At 39.9% G+C, this 19259-nt stretch overlaps 1 protein-coding gene across 1 annotated transcript in view; it reads left to right on the top strand.

The window, feature by feature from the left end:
• Window positions 1-19259, top strand: part of LOC105915870 (ELKS/Rab6-interacting/CAST family member 1) — a 217104-nt gene that overhangs the window by 59180 nt on the left and 138665 nt on the right. Inside the window, exons 12-15 of the mRNA XM_036148963.1 lie at window positions 3113-3250; window positions 4390-4530; window positions 8984-9124; window positions 15181-15374. Of these exons, the coding sequence (XP_036004856.1) occupies window positions 3113-3250; window positions 4390-4530; window positions 8984-9124; window positions 15181-15374 (614 nt within the window). The remainder of the gene's footprint in view (window positions 1-3112; window positions 3251-4389; window positions 4531-8983; window positions 9125-15180; window positions 15375-19259) is intronic.

Raw genomic sequence — 19259 nt, 5'->3', positions numbered from 1 at the left:
CCCTTTTGCTCATTATATTTCTGAGTTTCAGACCACAGAGTGCCTTGTGAAAGTGTTCATAGCGTTTTGAATGTTCTGTACTTTTCAACAATACAGCCGTAAACTTCAACATACTTTGTTTGTATTATAAAGATAAAACACAGAAGAGTGCAGTGAAGCGTAACCAGAAGGATGCAAATAAAACTAAAAATAAGAAAAGATGGGATGTTTTGGGTGAGTGTGTCTGTGAACATTGATTTTCAAGTCTTATAACATATTTTTAATTGGATTTAAGTCTGGACACTGGTCTCATCATTCTAACGCATCACTATGCTTTGATTCATACCTGTTTAGGCCAGTCTCTAGCCTTTTTTTTTTTTTTACAGGGTTAGGGTTTTCTTCCAGGATTTCCACATTATTCTGTTCCTCTTTCCATTAATACTGACCATCTCCCCCATCCTTGCAAAAGAAAAGCATTCCCACTCCATAATGCTATCACCACCTACATTCGCCATCCGGCTGGTCTGTTCTGGGTGACGTGCAATGCTAGTTTTGGATCATCTGGACCAAAACGTTTAGTTTTGGTCGGATCTGACCAGAGCAACTTCTCCCACATGTTTGCTTTCTCCTCTCAATGGCTTGTGGCAAACTTTAAACAGGACTTCAGGCTATTTTCTTGCCACTCCTGCGTAAAGGCTAAATTTGGGGAAGTGAGCAACTAATCGTTATGATGTGAACAGACGATGACCCCCCACCACTACCCGAGCGTGGGATCTCTGCAGCTCTTACAGAGTCACCATGAGCCTTTTGGCTTCTTCTTTGAGTAATGATCTCCTTGCCTAGTTTTAGGTTTGCAGTTGTGCCACACTATTTTAATTTTCCGCGGATGAGTTGAAGAGTATAATGTGAAATGCTCAAAGCAACTTCCTCCCTGACCTGTCTGGTTTGTTCCTTCGTCCTCTTGATGTTTGTGTACTAAAGTTCTTCAACAAATCCCAGAGGCTTCACAAAACAGCAGAATTTATTCTGAGACTACGCAGGATGATTCGCACTAAATAGCTGTCCTCTGATACATCCCATCTTTATCTAACTAGTTTTTACACTTGCATTAGAGAAATAGTCCTTCAGAAACAGAAAAATAGTCCTTCAGAACCGCTGAAAACACGGATATCCAGCCAGGACACGTGACCAAAGAGAGAACGAACCCATTTAACCCCAACATTAATTTGTAAAACAGTCAATTTTCACAGAATTAGCTGTAAAATGTCAATTGAATGGACTGGTTTTAGAGCAAAGAGTGCTGGGTGCATTTATACCCCCAATTTTAATTTATAAAAAGAAAAAAAAAGCTATTATCTTCCTTCAAATTTCACAATCATGCACTACCTTGTGTTGGTTTATTACATAAAATCCATATAAAATCAGTAGAATTTTTTGGTTCTAATAAGACAAATGATGAAAATTCAAAGTTTATGAATCCTTTTTGGCCAGATACTGTATCTTTCAGGTAGGTTGCATTTGGCTGTTTGGTGATTTAGGGGAAAATCAATGTTTTAGCAAACCCTGGTTACAATACACTCCAAGACGGGTTGAGAAGGGGAGGAAGAGGAGCCGGAGGGAAAAGGCGTGTGTTTGGATTGAGGGTTAAAGGAAGCAAAGCTGAGAAATTTTGTATGAAACTCTACCTCTCAGCCTTCTTCGTGTGCCTGAAACGTTCAGACCGAATCGATTCTGTTTTATTTCGGATAGTTGTCACGGATGTGTTTGCTTTTTTAAGAGAATATTAAGTTTGCTTTGAAATGAACTTGAGAGGACAGGGGAAGAGAAACAAAAAGAAGAGAAAGCTGCTATAGAAATAAGCTTTAAGGTATTACCGCTGTATTTTTTTTGAGTGCATAGCTTGCACTTTGCAGTACCTCGTCTTCTCCTCTTTTGGTAGTGAAAAAGAAACCAGCTATTTTTATACCCCTTGAACCTTTTGCAAATCAGCCACGTTACAACTCGATATGTTAATGCGTTTTATTGGGAGTTTCTGTTTATAGACCAACACAAAGTAGCACATGTCTCTGTGCCAGTGATTTGTAGAACCACCCTTTCTGCAGTCTTGTACTATGTATATTTTTTAATCAAAGTTCTCTCACGCACATCTGAGGCCTTCACAGAAGAGCTGGATTTAATCTTTGGATAGATTACACAAAGATGGACTCTATTTAGAAAATACATTCCTTCAAATGGTGATTGCTGCACTTAGGTAGTTGGAAAAACTGACTGCAGCATGCCGTCTTAAAGCTATTTCTAAGGCGAATGTTGATTTCACGTCAAAGTCTGGCTGGGAAATTTAATATAATGCCAAATGTGTTTCCATTTTCTGTTCCATTTAAATTAAAAAAGTATGCAAGCTAGGAAATTAGCTTATTCCTAAACAGAAACATCCAGCTTACTAAAAAAAAAATGGCCGATTAGGCTAATTTTCTGTAATTAGAGAAGACAATGGCGTGTTGTCCTAACGTTGGTAAAATTTATCGAAAGTAAACTGAGCAGATTTTAGTCTGTTCTTTCAAGTAAATTTAGTACATTGTCAAGGTTCGTTTAATCGTTAAGTTCAGTGAAAATGTAAAAATGATGCTAATTAGCTGGTTAGCACATTATGGATTGCTGGTGTACAAGTTTCGTCATGTAGTTTCTTTTATTGTGTTAAAAACCTTTTTAGTACATGGCCTTCTCTTAAAAAAAAAAAAACACACAAAACAGTGTTGCTCATAGTTTAATTTGAAAGCCATATTAGCTTTTGTCTTTCCTGCTACTGCTACTAATGCTACTTCAGCTCATGAGATTTATTTAGGAAATTATTGGGACCATTATAACTGCCAACAAAATAGCCTATCAAATTTTATTTAAATGAGCAAACACATATGGTTTTTTTTCTGTTGCCTCATGGATGCTGACACAAAACCCAGTACGTATTTTCTACTTCAGTTTTCAATTAGCCATGTTAGCTTGCGTAATTGCTGGAAACGTTCGTTATAACAGGAACGCTCGGAGCTCATGCACCTGCCAAAAAACACAACGCCCGACGTCCAGCAACGAAATGCGCATCAAAACTAATGCAGCCGACGAATGTTTCTCTCTACAGATAGAGAACCTCCAGGATCAGCTGCGGGATAAGGAGAAACAGCTGAGCGGCCTGAAAGACAGAGTCAAGTCTTTGCAGACGGACACGTCAAACACCGACACCGCGCTGGGAACGCTGGAGGAAGCTCTGGCTGAGAAGGTACACACACAGATGCACGTACGCGAGCACACGAACACCCACCGCTGGTCAACCTCGGGTCAGCGCCCGAGCAAGGTTACATTAATAAAAGCTTTATGAGCAAAACCACCGACCACCCACACGTCGACCCGGTGACTCGGAATAAATGGAAATAAACCAATAATTACACTAGCTGTCATATTATTAAATTATTCACAGGCTGTTTTTACAAAACACAAAAAGCCGACCGGCATGCAGCCACACGGCTCGGGTTTTTTCTCATTGATCAATGTTTATGTGTGAACATTCAGGTTCAAAAGCGGCACTGAAGTACAGGGTTTATGACTCTGCAGGCAGTTTTTGTTTTTTTTGTTTTTCAGGGGACTCCACTTTAATTCTCAGAAACTAAAACCTGGGACATTTTAGCTTTTATTTTTGTACTCTTACAGATGATTATGTTATAAACTCAATCTTCTTTGGGCTTTGACACACACACACACACACACACACACAGGAAGCAGGGTTTGAATTGAACACTGACTGATATTCAGGGTGTCAGCGAGGTGTGTGATTGTTGGCAGGACGGCACAGCTGACAAACTCCGGCTTCACAACCTTCTTCCCTTTTCTTTCCATTCCTCTGCTGCTTTCTAGCGTGTTCTGTGTTTAGATTCAAACCTTTCAACATTTCTTCCCCTGCCTTCATTAGTGTGCATGCTCTGGGATCTTGTACCTTTTTTTTTTTTTTTTTTTTGGTGTGTGTACCTTTGAGCTTTTCTTGAAACTGGCCGCTGTGTTATTCTGTAGCTATAGAGATCGGCTAGTCTGTTTTAGTGCTTGTGAATTTTACATCAAGTGCCAACGCACATTAAGTGTGTAAAATCACCGTTGGCTGTTAGATCCTGTCAAAGTTGCCATGTATATAAAGTTTAACGCGACAGTTATTAGTACAGAAACTTGATATTGAGTGACTGGGAATGCCTCTTGGATAGTAAAAGGTGTTTTATTCCCTTTTTCTCTTTCCATGGCTCCTTCACATTGTCCACTTTCTTCCTCCCTCCTCTCACCCCCCCCCCCTCTTTCTTGTCTTTCTTTTTAACTTTGTTTTGTGTCTGCCTCCGCTCCTTATTTTCTTTTTCTTTTCTTTTTTTTTTGATTCAGGAGCGCATTATCGAGCGGCTAAAGGAGCAGCGAGAAAAGGAAGAGAGAGAAAAGGGAGATGAGATGGAGAGCACTAGGAAGGAGCTGAAAGAGTTGAGAGAAAAAGTCTCTCAGCTGCAGGCTGAGCTGGCTGACCGTGAGGTACAATCACCACAAACATGTTGATTGCACTTAGAAAAATATGCTTTTCATTTTCATGCATTTTTTTATTTTGATATGTCATAGGAGAAAAACCTTGAGTCCATTTTGATTGCACGCAACACAGGCCACAGTTGGATAAAATAATGTGAGCTGAATTTCTCCAGTTGTGACCTTTGTGAGCTGTGTAGGACTGTAGAGCAGAGGCCGAGTGGTAGAAAGAGATTAACAAAGCATTTTCTGGCTCCATTTTCTTCGCTTTCACTCTACAGCTGCAAAAAATATAGCTAGCTATGTTAGAAAAACTGCAGTTAATTAAAATAATTAGATTTCTAGGATTCTACAAGTGGGACACAACAGTTTTATTCTTAGTAGGGAATAAAATGGGTTAACCTACCAGAAGTAAAACATTTGTTATAGACATACGTTAAAGAGACGGACAATAATGCACTTCTAAAATCTGAAAGCATATGATAGCCGCATGTGCAGTAATGGGAAAACACATTTGTTCAATTCCAGGTCCTGAGGATATACCAGGTTTCAAAATACTGTAATTTAATTCTTACCTCAACTGAGTAAAAAAAAACGACTGAAGATTCCTCACTGAAAAACAAAGACAAGTTGGAAAAGCGGCACGTAGAAAAATTAATTACACCACTTTACCGAATGGCCGGTAGAACCATTTTTAGCTGCATAACTGAAAGGAGTCGTTTTCTATATCGCTTGATCGGTTTTTCAGATGTTTGTGGAGAAATTTCGGCCAACTCTTTTTTTCCCAGTATTGCTTCAGTTCATTGAGATGTGCAGGCATTTGGATTTGCGCAGCTCTCTGCGGTCAACGAATCAATCTAACTTTATTTTTAGAGCGTGTCCCATACACACAAGAGCAACACTAAGTGCTTTGCACAGGTTAAAAATTTTAAAACACACTGGAAGCTGTCAAAATAGGGAAAATGAGAAATAAAAAAATTACAAATTATTAGATGAAGAAAAATATCTAGGATGAGGAGCTGATGAAAGGGTTTTGAGACAGGAAATTAACAAGAAAATGTTAAGTTTTAATTAGGGCTGGGCAACGATTAAAATATTTAATCGCGATTAATCGCACTGATTAATCGCGATTAATCGCATTGTATTTACAAACTCCAAGAATGAATTCAAAAGTAGTGTAAAGAGCACTTTTATTTTAATGTTCTGCTGCCATATGAACAAAAGTGTTGTAACATTTGTAGCACTTATCAGTAACACATATTTAGTGTAAAGCTCAACTTAAACATGTAAAACAAAAAATAGCAATAATAATAAATTAAAGCTTATTGCCACTGACAGGGAATTCTCTTTATGGGGAAAAATCTACCAAAAACAGGCAATTTCTGAGGTAACAGCAGGGAGCAGCATTACCATTTTATGTTCAATACCAAAGTTTAACTTGGCAGTGGTTACAACTAACTTGTTTCTGTCATATTCCATGCTGGAAGAACTTTAAACTGAAATGCTTGCTAACTCGATATGCTTGCGTTTATTTGACGTTGACACGCGGTTTTATGTTGTTGCTTTCTCGCGCGCATATAGTGAATGGCAGGGGGAAAACAGGCAAAAACACATGGATACTTTGAAACGAGAAGCGACTTCACCGACGGCGTCGATGCAGACCCCCCCCCCGCTCCGCTCCGCACAAAACTTGTTCCGGCCGCCAACTCACCGCCTCGCCCCGCCTAAGCTCGCTCGCGGTACCTGCGGGAAACACCGCCTTCCGCATGTCAGCTGTGTTTTTTTCCGGCCAGCACCTTTCTTCCTCTTTGAATCTGAGGCTGGGCTGACAGCGAGGTTATTGGCGCATTATCGCCAGCTACTGTTCTGATTCAAACCCCTACACCGCAGCAACAGACCTTCACAAAATAAAAGCATGTGACCAACATGCGTTAACGCGCGTTAAAGAAAATATCGCCGTTAATAGTCTAATGAGTTAACGCGAAATTAACGCGTTAACTTGCCCAGCCCTAGTTTTAATACATAATCCATAAATACTAGACAACGGTCATGCTGCGGCCCTTCAGTCAAGTTAAGGTTGAGACTTTGACCGGGTCCTTGCAACTTTTCGACTGTTTTCCTTTTTTTCCATACATTTGGTGATAGATTTGCTGCTGTGTTTGCAATCCGTCTCCTGTTGATGAGTTTTAGTGATCTGACTTTAGTGATTTGGCTCAAGATTATTTAGGTATACAGAGGAGTTCAAGAGCGATTAAATAACTGCAAGATGCTTTGGTGCTGTCCCTACAAAACGAGCACAAATCATCTCTCCTCCACCACAGTGCTTAACTCTGACCACGCATTTGTGCGGACCTGCTGTCCTTAGTGACGTGTGTAAAGGTAAAAAATCTTTACCTTGGTTCCATCTGAGCAAAAGACACTGTGGGCTGAAGAAGTCATTGCCGATATCTTTCCAGCCCGACATAAACCTGCATGCTCCACAGATGGTTACCTATCAATCAAGCAGATTTATTTAGCATCGCCTGTCAACTGCTTTCCCACTTTTTGTCCCGCTACGATGGAAACTCAGGTGGTGTGCTTAGTTTTTCCACACAATTCTAGTTTTTCTTCATTTTTTTATTCAACTACTGACAACATGAATTATGTTGCTTTTGTAAATGTGAGGTAAAGTTTAGATGAACCAGATAATTATTGCTATGTTCTGAATGAAAGCTCTAAATGCTTAGTTGTGGTGAGGAAAAAAAATAAGTGTGTTATAAAATCAAGTCATGAAAATCGATTTGAGGGAACAGGAATGCGATAATTGACATTTTAAAATTTTAGTTGTGTTCAAAGTACTCATCGTTTTCTTTTCTATTCCCAAAATATAAAATTTGGCAAATTTATCAGTGTCAAATTCTTCCTTTTTAAGAGTTAACAAGAGAGCTGCTGTTGTGGAAAGTCCTATATTTAGCTAATTTTAGTGATTGTGGGATCATAAAACCTGTCAGTTTGTATTGAAAAATACACGGAAAATCTCCCGAGAGAACAAGCATTCCTTTCTTCCCTGCCAAACGCAGATGTGAGGTTTGTCTGACAACACCAGTGTATACACAAACCTAAATATACTCTGAGTAAGCAGGAAGGTTTCTCTGACCAAAACCCAGTCAAACATGATGATCTGAAGTCTGAAGTTGGTAAGGTCAGTCATGGGTGAAATTACACGTCTGAGCATCTCTCCTTCTGGTCCCGCTGGTTTCTGTTTCACTGCCTCTACCAAAAGAGGAAAAGACCAGAAGGGCAGAGGGAGAGATTTTACGGATGGAGGGATTGAGCCTAAAAGTGAGGAAAGCGACAGGTTATGGGAGATATCACAACCAGTAGGGGACAGAGTCAATCATACAACTGTGGAAAAAGGATAAATCTGTGTTAAACCACTTGACTTTGGGCTAAATGGACAGATTCAGACAACCATTGCATGATCACACGATTTAGAAAAACGAATCAACCTTACATCCATAACTGAGCACCTTGAGAGGAAACTGGAGCACCTGGATAAACATCCATCCAATGACAAACAAAGCCTGCAAATCTCATAGAGAGAGGCCTCAGTTAATGCTCCACCCAAGAACCTTATTGTTGAGATATACTCCCAGGAAATCCGCGGGTAGAGATGTTTTTAATAAGCTAAAATTCTATTTAGTTAGTTTTACTACTGCTTTACTTCAGCAGAGACAAAGGAAGTTGGTCAGAGTTGTTTGGAAGAAGAAGGGAGCTAAATTCAGACCTCTTTGACTCTGCAAAAGATTGATACTGGTGCAGAGGGCTGCCTTCCTGCAGGACAACGGCTCTAAAAGAAATACAGCCGAAGCTGCAATGTAGTGGCTTAGGTGACCTTCATCCAATATAACTAAGCCTTAACTATTTTGGAAAGAGAAATGGGCAAAAACTTTCAGTCTGTAAATATGTAATGCTAGTAGAGTCTTACTCTAAAAGACTTGCAGCTGTAATTGCAGCAAATGGTGGTTTTACAAAATGTTGACTCAGCAGGGCTGAATGCTAATGTGCACCAAACCCTTTGAGATTTTCAGTCATAAAACTTTTGAGTTTAATAAGACTTTAAAAACCACGTATCGTTTTTCTTCCCACTTCCCAATTATGAACTTCTTTGAACCGAACTACCACTGTCTTGTTCTAGAGCATAAAAGGCAAATAAAACACACTGAAGTCTGAGGTTCTAACGCGACCAAATGTGAAACCGTACAGCGCGTATTTGTTCTTGATCTGCAAACGTAGGCTCCCTTATTCTGACATGGAAAGTAGATTTTTTTTCTGATCATGATGCAGCTCACTATTAGAACAACTTTAAGGACGTTCTCAATTTCTAAAGGAGTTTCACCCAAAAGATATAAACGTAGAAGATATTTTCTATGTCCTGGCGATAAAGTCTTTGTCGTCTTGCATCTTGGCTATTATTTTACTCTAGACCTCAGTGTTGGATCTGAAAGAGAAGGCCTCCTCACTTGCATCCTCAACTCTAAAGAAGGAAAACAGGCTGAAGAGTCTAGAAATCCACCTGGAACAGAAGAGGGAGGAGTGCATCAAACTGGAGAACCAGCTCAAAAAGGTTAGTGGATATTTAAAAAAAAAAAAAAAAAGATAAAGTTACAGTTTTCTTTCCTAACTTATTTTCCCTGGTTTTGGAGAGAGAGATAAAAATGTATTTGCGTGTGTTTGTGTGTGCTTACATATCAAATATCTTTTCCCTCACAGCAGTCTGTAAATTGTGTGTGTGTGTGTGTGTGTGTGTGTGTGTGTGTGTGTGTGTGTGTGACAGCCTGCTGACAACCTTACAGTCATTTTCACAGACTCGACAGCACCACCATCACACCCTGAATGTGTGTGTTGAAAAAATGTGAGAAACAGAGAAAAGAGGAATATGCATGAACATGTCAGTGCATCTGTGGTGTTCCCCTTCATCAGCCTTTATTTCTAAGTCTCTTTCTTTTCCCCACAATGGATGGAGAGGAGATGCGTGACTTGCTGTCGTATTTCTTTCCTCCACCAAAACCTTCGCATACAGTGAGCCACCCAAACATTTCCTCTCCACATAAGGAGCTGTTAAAATTGCCGTCCACTTCCAAAACTAATAGGGGTTTATGTATTGTGGGACCAAGGCTTGCGTGCACACACACACACACACACACACACACACACACACACACACACACACACACACAACGTCAAACTGTCCCAAGAGCAACATTTGCTTCTGGGAAAACACACAGCTGTTCTAACCTCTAAGCTGGTTATAACCTGCTTTACTTGTCTTTGTTTTGTCTATTTTTTTTCTGCGACCAATTTTCCGTCCCATCAGTTTAGCTGAGCAAAAACAAAAAAAAAAGGGGAGAAAAACCACTTCAGCTGACTATAATTTGCCCTTTGACTTCAGAAATATTATCTTGTCCATGAAAATAAAATAAAAAAAAAACACAAGCTTTCAGCTGATATGTGTTCTAACTTCGCTCAACTAGAAGACGACAATATTTCTGACTGCACCCTCCACAGCCATTAACCCTGGAGGATTTGAAGCCCTGGTAAAGATGTGGAAAAAGCCTTAGAAACGATCCACCAGGAACATCATCTCACTCTGAAAAGTTTAGAAAAATCTTAACGTTCAGTATGAGTCAGTTTTTTAGCAAATGCAGCAATCATTCAGTCATTGTTACTAAAACAATTATCTATTCATGGTAGGAAACCAGGAACAAGCCTCCAGGGGTAATTTTGTGTTATTTACAGATCCTGAAAGAGTGGAATCTAAGCTTTCCAAAGATGTCAAACTAGAGGAAAACAAAAAAAAAGAATTGAAGATATGACCATTTGAATGTTGCACTGTGGAAAAAAGATGACTGAGAAAATAGGCACCAGTTTCTTTAGAATCACCTGGGCAGCCAGGAGGCATTAACAAAAGTTGTTCATTTGAATAACTTTGCATACCTTGCAGCAACACCTCCCAACCCCAGCAATCCCTGTCAAAGTGAAAACTCACTGTTCTGTGATGTGAACTTGCCGCCATTTTTCTGTATAAAGATAATTTACAGCACTGCATTACAACATTTTGTTACATCTGTGCATTGAACAGACAAATATCTTTCAAGTGTCCAAAAAAAAAGTAGTAACACATACACCAACATCAAATTGAGTGTTGTGGCTCATTTGTCCATTTTGTACTTGTAAGCTAAGCCTACGATTGAAACAGGAGTATATATATGTATATATTTTTTGTGTTAGATTAAAAAAAAACATAAAAAACACATAACAGAATAATTCTTTCTTCTCCTGTAGCATTTACAGTCAAAGTTACAGATCTGCTCCATTTCGCTGTGTCTGGCTTCTTCAAATGTGCTTGCGACAGCTTCTGATTGGTGCCGGACAGTAATTCAATAACAATATATATATATCGATCGATAGACCTGTGGTGCGATAGAAAAAAAAAAGTGGTAAATGAAGTAAATAGAAGAACACTTTTGCATTCTAGCCTGTCATGTAAGTTAATACTACAATCATTACTTCCTCCCAACGCTCCGTCACCAAGCTCCGCCCCCTTCAAAGAGTTCAGAGTGGACTTGTTATTTTTTTTTCAAAGTTGGAGTTTTGGTAAAAAAAGTTGGTTGAATAACAGGTTGAGTTGTAACTTATTGTTTGTGTGTTTGTTATCTAAAAATAGATCATTAAGCAACAGCATAAAATGGCCAGGGCGGCACTTAAAATATTTTTTACATTTTTTTGATAATTATCAATATCGTTCTCGCTCCTCTGCCATGAGTCCAAAGCTTTCTTCATCATCTTTATCTTCAATTAACGCCAGCTGGAAACAAGGAATTTATCGAAAGTTATGCAAGCGCTACATCTTCTGCTTGATCTCCTTCTGATTAAGAACCTGAAGCAAGTCCGGCCCCAGCTTCGGTTCTGGTGGATTTCCTCTCCCATAGTGAAGTGCACCCGCGGCTCACTTTTTGGAAGATATGCGTTCAGCTTTGTCTATCTTCACGAGTCACAGAAACTCAGTTTTTTTTTTTTTTTAAACGCAGTTGAGTAGCCATGTGTTTTCTCCAAGCATGCAGCTTATTGACCGACACGCATAACAAAAGCCTGTGAAAAAGACGGTGTACAAATGAGCGGAGGTTTCCCCTCCCCTGTATGCGGGCGGGCTCGATTTTAAGATAAAAAAAAGGCCAAGTTTAAAAACAAAGTTTGCCATTTTAAAACCTCACATACTGTAATTTAAAGCATTGACGGGTTTCTTTGTAACGTTAACCAGCACATTTAGCAAAAAAATGAAAATGAGAGATTTATCAGCGAGTAGAAGAACCTGTCATTAATAACCCCTAACACTGAGACTGATTTCTCTTTTGTCATCGTCAAAATGGTAAAGACAAAAGACCATGCCATAAAGGTATGATGTGTGTTGATTTTCACAAGTCAAGAAATGCAGCTGGTCGAACTCTCAACGTACTTGTACTTTTCCATATCTTTGGTAAGACTTGAAACGGGTTGAACAACAGGAAGTGTACACCAGCAATGCTAGATGGGGATGCCAGTCTGGTTTGTTGTGATTGTGGTTCATTTGTACACCAACCTGCATTGTGTTTTGGGTTTTATACTAAAATGCTGTTTATTCCGTTTTTAAAGGTTTGGGGTCTTTTTAAGTGGCCAAAAATAGATCAAATCATGCATGAACTAATTAGAATGAAGTTTTAAAGGTACAGGACACAATTTCATGGATGTACCTAAAAAGGATGGCAAAGCAGCCGAAGGCTAAATTATGCAAATATGTTAATTCATGACCACATCCTAGTGAAACATTTACTTTACCCTGGGCTTCAGCATTATGTGCGTGCTAATTAACACATCTTGATATGCTAACATGAAAATCCTTGACATTATTTATTTTCATTGCACTTAGATTATTCTTTTGTAGGATTGTAGGATGATGCTACATAAACCTAGCCTCGTGAGACCATCCTGATCTCGCGAGCTTTCGAGGTTTCACTCGCAGATCAGTCTGGCTACTCTCCGTTAAAGAAAATTTGGAGCCGTTCACCAAACGAACGTCCAATCAGCGTTGGCTTTGAGGCGGGTTGAGGTGTGACGAAACGGGAAGCGCGTCAGTTCAGTCTAAACAACATGGCGGTTTCAGCCGATGAAACTAGCGTTAGCGTGGCTATCGAGCAAGTTTTATCGGAATTACAGAGTATTTCTTTGCTGAGCTAACGAGCCTTTACCTGCAGCAGCAAGAGTAGCTTGGCTTGTGGTTGTGTTTTCGTCGTCGCTCTGTTACGAGCGACGACGAATCTGATTGGTTCATTTGGCCCGTCTATCACCAACATAGGCCAATCAGCTAACCAGTATTTTCGCCCCTTCCCAAAATTACTTCAACGGAAGGTTTCCAGATGGATATGCGGAGCAAATCTATCTGGCGGAGTCAGGTAAACATAAACCATCTATACTGTGAAATATACTGTAAAACAAGAATTGATCGCCCAAGTTTGAGTTTATTATGAATTTTCTCCAATTCAAACAGTGTTAAAATCATCAAATACACTTCCAAAAACAAGCAGTTAAATGTACATCATTAGTTGCATAGTTGTAGCTGGATGGTTGACCGCTCTTATCAGTAAATGTACTTTATTGAAATACTTTTTTTGCTGGCATGGACCCATGTTTCAGGCATAATCCATCCAATCTTAATAAGGCTGAAGTTACAGCCATTCAGGAAGCCTAATTTATCCATCACAAAACAAGTTTTTTATGCCTCTTTAGTAACGGTGTCCTTTTTAGAAAGATGATTATGTCCAAGACGGCACCATCTGACCTAAACTATCGGCTTTTGATAACAGGAAATTGACAAGGATGTTCAAGAACAAGGAACTACCACAGGTAGTCTCCTAACGAGAACATGCAAAGTACAAGAGAGCAAAACACCAAGGTTGCCATCTGCAGCGCCATCTTGAAAGGTCTTCCGATACAAATTTAAACTGTTGAAACTTGGACAGAACAGGGTAAAAGGACAACAATGAAACACCCCTGGTAAATATTTGTAGATTTTTCCTAAAAGCCAGGTCCGTGCTAGAAAACCTATAAGAGCTCATACGAAGAATAGTTAAATATCCGACTTTGTGTGATTTTTACATTTTGTGGATTAGAGGAATTCTTGCTTTTGAAATGCTTTGAATTTGTTTGCTACATTATCCTTTCACAGTTAAAAAAAAGAACAGTTCAGATGCATCCTTAAACACTAACAAATATATATTATTAGGGCTGGGCAACGATTAAAATATTTAATCGCAATTAATCGCCCTGATTAATCGCGATTAATCGCGATTAATCGCATTGTATTTACAAACTCCAAGAATGAATTCAAAAGTAGTGTAAAGAGCACTTTTATTTTAATGTTCTGCTGCCATATGAACAAAAGTGTTGTAACATTTGTAGCACTTATTTTATACTGGATATTTTCAACCCATCTATTGAATTTAGTGCACTAGTTGATCTTTTCTTCATAAGAGAACAGCATCACTGCAGCCAGAATATGGCCTTTTTTGACCTGCTGTATATTAGCCAGTCCCTAAGCTTGATGTATCATGAAACTGTTGACCTTTTGGGTTTTGTATTTTACTATTACAATTAAATAATAATAATAATAATAATAATGTTCAGTGTTTTTTCGCTAATCCACCTCTTATATATTTCAATCCTTATGTAATTTTGTCTGTGTTGTGTGCACCTGCCTGTTGCTTTAATCCTATAAATTTCCCCGTCGTGGGATAAAAAAAGGATTAGCTAATGTTATCTTATCTTAAATAACACTTTTTAATATATGTACTGGGTTCTTTCAAGGTCTTAATTACATGTTATGTGTGGGCTCCAGTAACATCCATCCATCCATCCATCCATCCATCCACTGATCTACCTGGATGTTCCCTGGAGGACTGAAACGCCTCAGTCAGTGACGTCAGTCTGTGGGTCTGTCGGGGCAATGAGAGAAGTTTCGTCTCCTCTCTCCGTTTCTGGGGCTCGACGTTTTCATGTTTTTTCACGTGCTTAGATAAATTTATTGTGTTTCCACTGAAATAAACCGGCTTTTTACAAAACATACAGCTTGATTTCATTTATGGTATTAAAATAAAGCCAAACGGTGCTACTTCCCCGTTCATGTTTTTCCGCTGCTGCGGTCTCTCTCAGCTTTTTTCAAGTTTGTGTGAGAGCTGAGCGGGCGGGCCAGGCTGAGCCTGCGTGCTGATTGGCTGGCGCCGCTGAGCCATGTACGAGAGGGGAGGGGGAGAGTGCTGCCGTGACAGCGCGCTGCAGTCAGCGCGCCTGCTGACTGACACTGACTGAAAGCATATGAGCAACATGCGTTAATGCGCGATAAAATAAATATCGCCGTTAATAGTCTAATGAATTAACGCGAAATTAACGCGTTAACTTGCCCAGCCCTATATATTATATAAAATATAACCATTCATGGTGAGTGAATGTAGCTTTTTTTCTTCTTTTAGCTCCAGGCTCACATATTTGGCTAAGCACATTCCTTGGGGAACAAACGTTTTGAGCGAATGATGGTCCACTCATTTCCAAACCCAGTGCTTGATTTATTTTAAATAATAATTTCTGTTCCAGGCTCAAACTGCAGCGGCCGAGTCCCAGGCCAACACCGAACTTACTGAGCGCATCACGTCCCTGGAGCAAGAAGTGACCCGGTGCAGAGAGGAGGCCGGGAAGGCCCAGTCTGAGGTGGAACGGCTCCTGGAGATCCTCAGGGAGATGGAGAATGAAAAGAACGACAAGGAGAAAAAGATCCACGAACTGGAGAGGTGAGAGAGGAGAATTAGATTAGCTACAAAAACAAAAGAAACCTGCCACCCCCCAACGCAGTCCTAAAATGTTTTCCTTCCTGTTTCAACATAAAAGCATGAAGGAAAAACGGGTTAGTTTTAGATAACGTATTGCTCTGGTTTAGGCTAATCTTCCCGATTATAAATAACTTATTATTTATCACTCAACGCCTTCTCTTTTCCCTTCCCTCCTTCTCCTTTCCTTTCCATGCCATCTCTCCACCCTTCTTCTCATGTGTGCATGTTTACACTTGGTAACAATCGTGTGACTTCGTGTGAGTGCGTTTATATTTGCTTGTGTGTGTGCGTGTGTGCGTGTGCTCATCACACCTCAGAAATCCTTCAGCCTCTCATCTCTGGCGTTCGCAGCAGTCGCAAAATCAGGCCCCTACCCCTGCTGCCTCTCAGCAGCCAATGGGGGGGCTGGTGTGGGACTACCTGGGCACGTGAGTGGCTGGTGGCCCCTCGAGACCACTGCACGATAAAACTCACTTTGCCTGTCAGAGGAATCAGATATAAGGGCACGTTTATTACAATCGCCCATGTGGAAAAGTCCTTGAAATCCTTTTGTTCTGTAGCTTCATGCTGCTTAAAGTAAACTAACCACCAGTTGTGATGCCACAGAGCCTTTAAGTGCTTTAACCTGTGCACGTTTTGTCTTCATTATAACCACACACAATCATGTATTTTATTAGGATTTAATGGGATTGACTACAAAAAAAGTATTGCCTAAATGTAAATAAAAAGCATATATGGCTTTCAAATAAAGATCTAAAAAGTACAGGGTCCCTTAATGTGTCGAGGGAAAAGACTGATAGTCTTTAGGAGTATATCTCTAGAGAAGGAAATTTGTAGCCATTCTTTATTGTAAAAGAAGTTCCAGCTGTCAGGTTTGAGGAAGAGCATTTATAGGCAGGAACCTTCAAGCAGCCCACAGAATTTCTGCTCTGGCTGCATGTTTAGGGTTGTTGTCCCGAGGGAAGGTGAACCTCCCCCCAGTCCCAAGTCTTAGCAAGACTATTGTAGATTTTCTTTCTCTCTTCTGGATTTCCCTGTACTCAGCTCCAACAATCTTAACCATCAACCCTGACCGGCTTCCTTGTCCCTGTTGAAGAAAAGCATCCCCACAGCGTGATGTTGCCATCACCCTGTGAACATCATGTGGTCAGACTGATGTCAAGTCCAGTCTTTCATCCGACTAGAGCATCTTCTTCCCAATGTTTGCTGTGTCCCGTATATGGCTTGTGGCAAAGTTGGATGCCGTTCTTTCAACAATTGTTTTCTTCCCGTCCTAACATCTAGCACATCTCCACGCCTCCCCCTGAGTTAGCATGGGCCTCTGTTTGCCCAGCTGGTCAGTTTGATAGTGCCATGATGTTTTCATTTTCGGATAAAAGATTGATCCCTCTGAGGCCTTCATAGAACAGCTGCATTTAGATTAAACTACACACTGCTGGATCCTATTTACTAATTTACTAATCCCCCACTGGGAAACGCCATGCTGCGTCGCTATTTTTGATTTCAGTAGCTGAAATGGGACAAACTTGTCCCCCATATGCATTTTTCCTATCTGTCTCCTATATGAAGATACGCTGTCAGGGGAGGAGGAGTAGACAACAAGCAAAGACGACCGTAGATCATTCTATTTGTTTTCTGTTGAAATATAGGACCATTCATACTCTTTACCTGGCGAGAGGGAAGAGAATGTAACCGAGGAAAGAAAAGGAATTAATAACCGTGAGAAAACGAGAGTCTATATTGGCTGCCAGGTCACGGTGTCTGTAGTGCAGAAGTGCTATCGGGTTTATAACTTGTTTATAGTCGCTTATTTTAGAGCCCAAATAAGCAGCTTCACATTCAGAAAGAAGCCCAGAAAAGATGTCTCATGGAATTTATAAGCGTCTTTAGAAAAAAAAACTAGCCTAAAGTCGTTTAAAATAAGCAGACTTGGTACCTGTGGCAAAAAGCATTACACACAATAACCGTAGCTATTAGCAGTAGCTTGGTAACAAATACATGGAGGACATGTTGATTTTTATGACTCTGTGCGGCTTCTGTAGTAGTTATTAAAGGCGAGGTCGTTTGTAATTCATTTAGCGCCCCACTAGATGGTGCACGAACGTGTAAATCTTACACACTGGGGCTTTAAGGATATTAAATTACAGGGGTTGTATACACGTTTTAGGCACTAATTTGTCAAACAAAAAGTAAAATCTTTTGCCTTCCAATTCACAATCATGCACAACTTTGGTCTATCACATAATATCCTAATAAAATTTATTGCAGCTTGTGGTTTTAATGCTAAAAAAAAATTCAGAAAAAGTTCAAGAGATGGAAATTGTTTTGCAAGCCAGAGTAGAAAACGTATCTGTGAAACCATTGTGTGGCTGCAAGTTTAATCTGAAATATGTGCCTTTTCCACATGGGCAGGGCTCAGTATGCTTACTAATGATCACCAACAAAGAGTTGTAGCATTGGCTCACTACTCGCAAATCATATTTTATTGCACATTTGGACAGCACTGTCTCTCAAATCCAGAAATTGGGCTCACTCGTGCTCTGACACACACTACGCATTAGCAGAGGTCTGGGTCGTCTGTTACTGCAGTATGACAAGCCAAACAGCTCCTAAGAGTTTGTAAAATGAGGCGCAGCCTGGCACCGCTGTTGCTGCACGGCCTGACACCCTTTGAGCCTCTGCTCCTGTCAATGATGCAACTCTTTTTATTTAGTTTGCGGTTCTGTTCTCTCACTTCACTTTAGCTTTACTTCAGCTGAGGATGCTTTTTTTTTTTTTCTCTTGCATTACGACTCTAGATTGTTCACTAATATTATGTGGTTTTTATGTGGCAACTAACTGCTGTTTCTAACTACTTTCCACTGGTCTTTGTAATTTTGGGTCAATCACCCCTGTAATGTCTTCCAGAACACAACATGTCTACCATATTATGAAGACTTGATCTGTGTTTTCCTTCTGTCTCTATCAGATTGTTTACTTGTTTTCCCTGTGTATGCCCTCTTAACTGTTTTATTTGTTGTCCCTGACTGTTTCATGGACCATCTCTGTTTTAAGTGTTTTTAGTATTAAGAGAAGAGAAAGTCCTTAATGGTGTTATGGAGCTCTACTTTTAGTCGTGATGGACCGGTTTGTATTCTCTTTTCGTCATGGAAAATTAAATTAAAGTTAAAGGGATTCCTGCTCTATTATAGAGTTTGAAAAAGCCATCCTTTCATCGGGTCCGTTCCATCCATCCATCCATCCATCCATCCATCCATCCATCCATCCATCCATCCATCCATCCAACATAAAATAACACACAAGGATCCCTGGAAATCTGCTTTTAAGAAACATGAGAAATGTGTTGTAACCCTATTTATGGAATAGATGGGTTCAGTTGTGATAAGATTTTGACCTGCCCCTTCTAACATTTAATCTGTGAAATATTAACTGTTCTCGTTTATTTGTATTTCTAATTATCTGCTGACCAGGCTTGTGATTTTAGGAAAGTTAAGGGTTAAGTCAGTGAGTGTCCTCATCATGTCTCCATCTGGTCTGTGAAAAAACACTTAAATAACAGTAACCTCTAAAAAAAACCACCCTGAACTTTTCAGGTTGTTCTAAAGAAAGACACTGGCAAATAGAAATGTATATTAATTGAATATATTAGGAAAGAAATCTGAGGATGTTTAACTGTTTACAAAAGTTAAATACTTTGGTAATGTTTATTACCATGGAAGCAAAGTAAAGCAAACTCCAGGACAACAAACTTACTGAGAATAAGTTTGAAGTAGGTGGCAGAGATAGAGAAAGAATGAGCTGAGCTCCTCCGAGCTGGTCTGATCTGAGGTGCTCCCAGCTGGGGTT

The sequence above is a fragment of the Fundulus heteroclitus genome, chromosome 17, assembly GCF_011125445.2.
Source record: "Fundulus heteroclitus isolate FHET01 chromosome 17, MU-UCD_Fhet_4.1, whole genome shotgun sequence".
Lineage (NCBI taxonomy): Eukaryota > Metazoa > Chordata > Actinopteri > Cyprinodontiformes > Fundulidae > Fundulus > Fundulus heteroclitus.
This window is presented reverse-complemented; position numbering and strand designations above follow the sequence as displayed.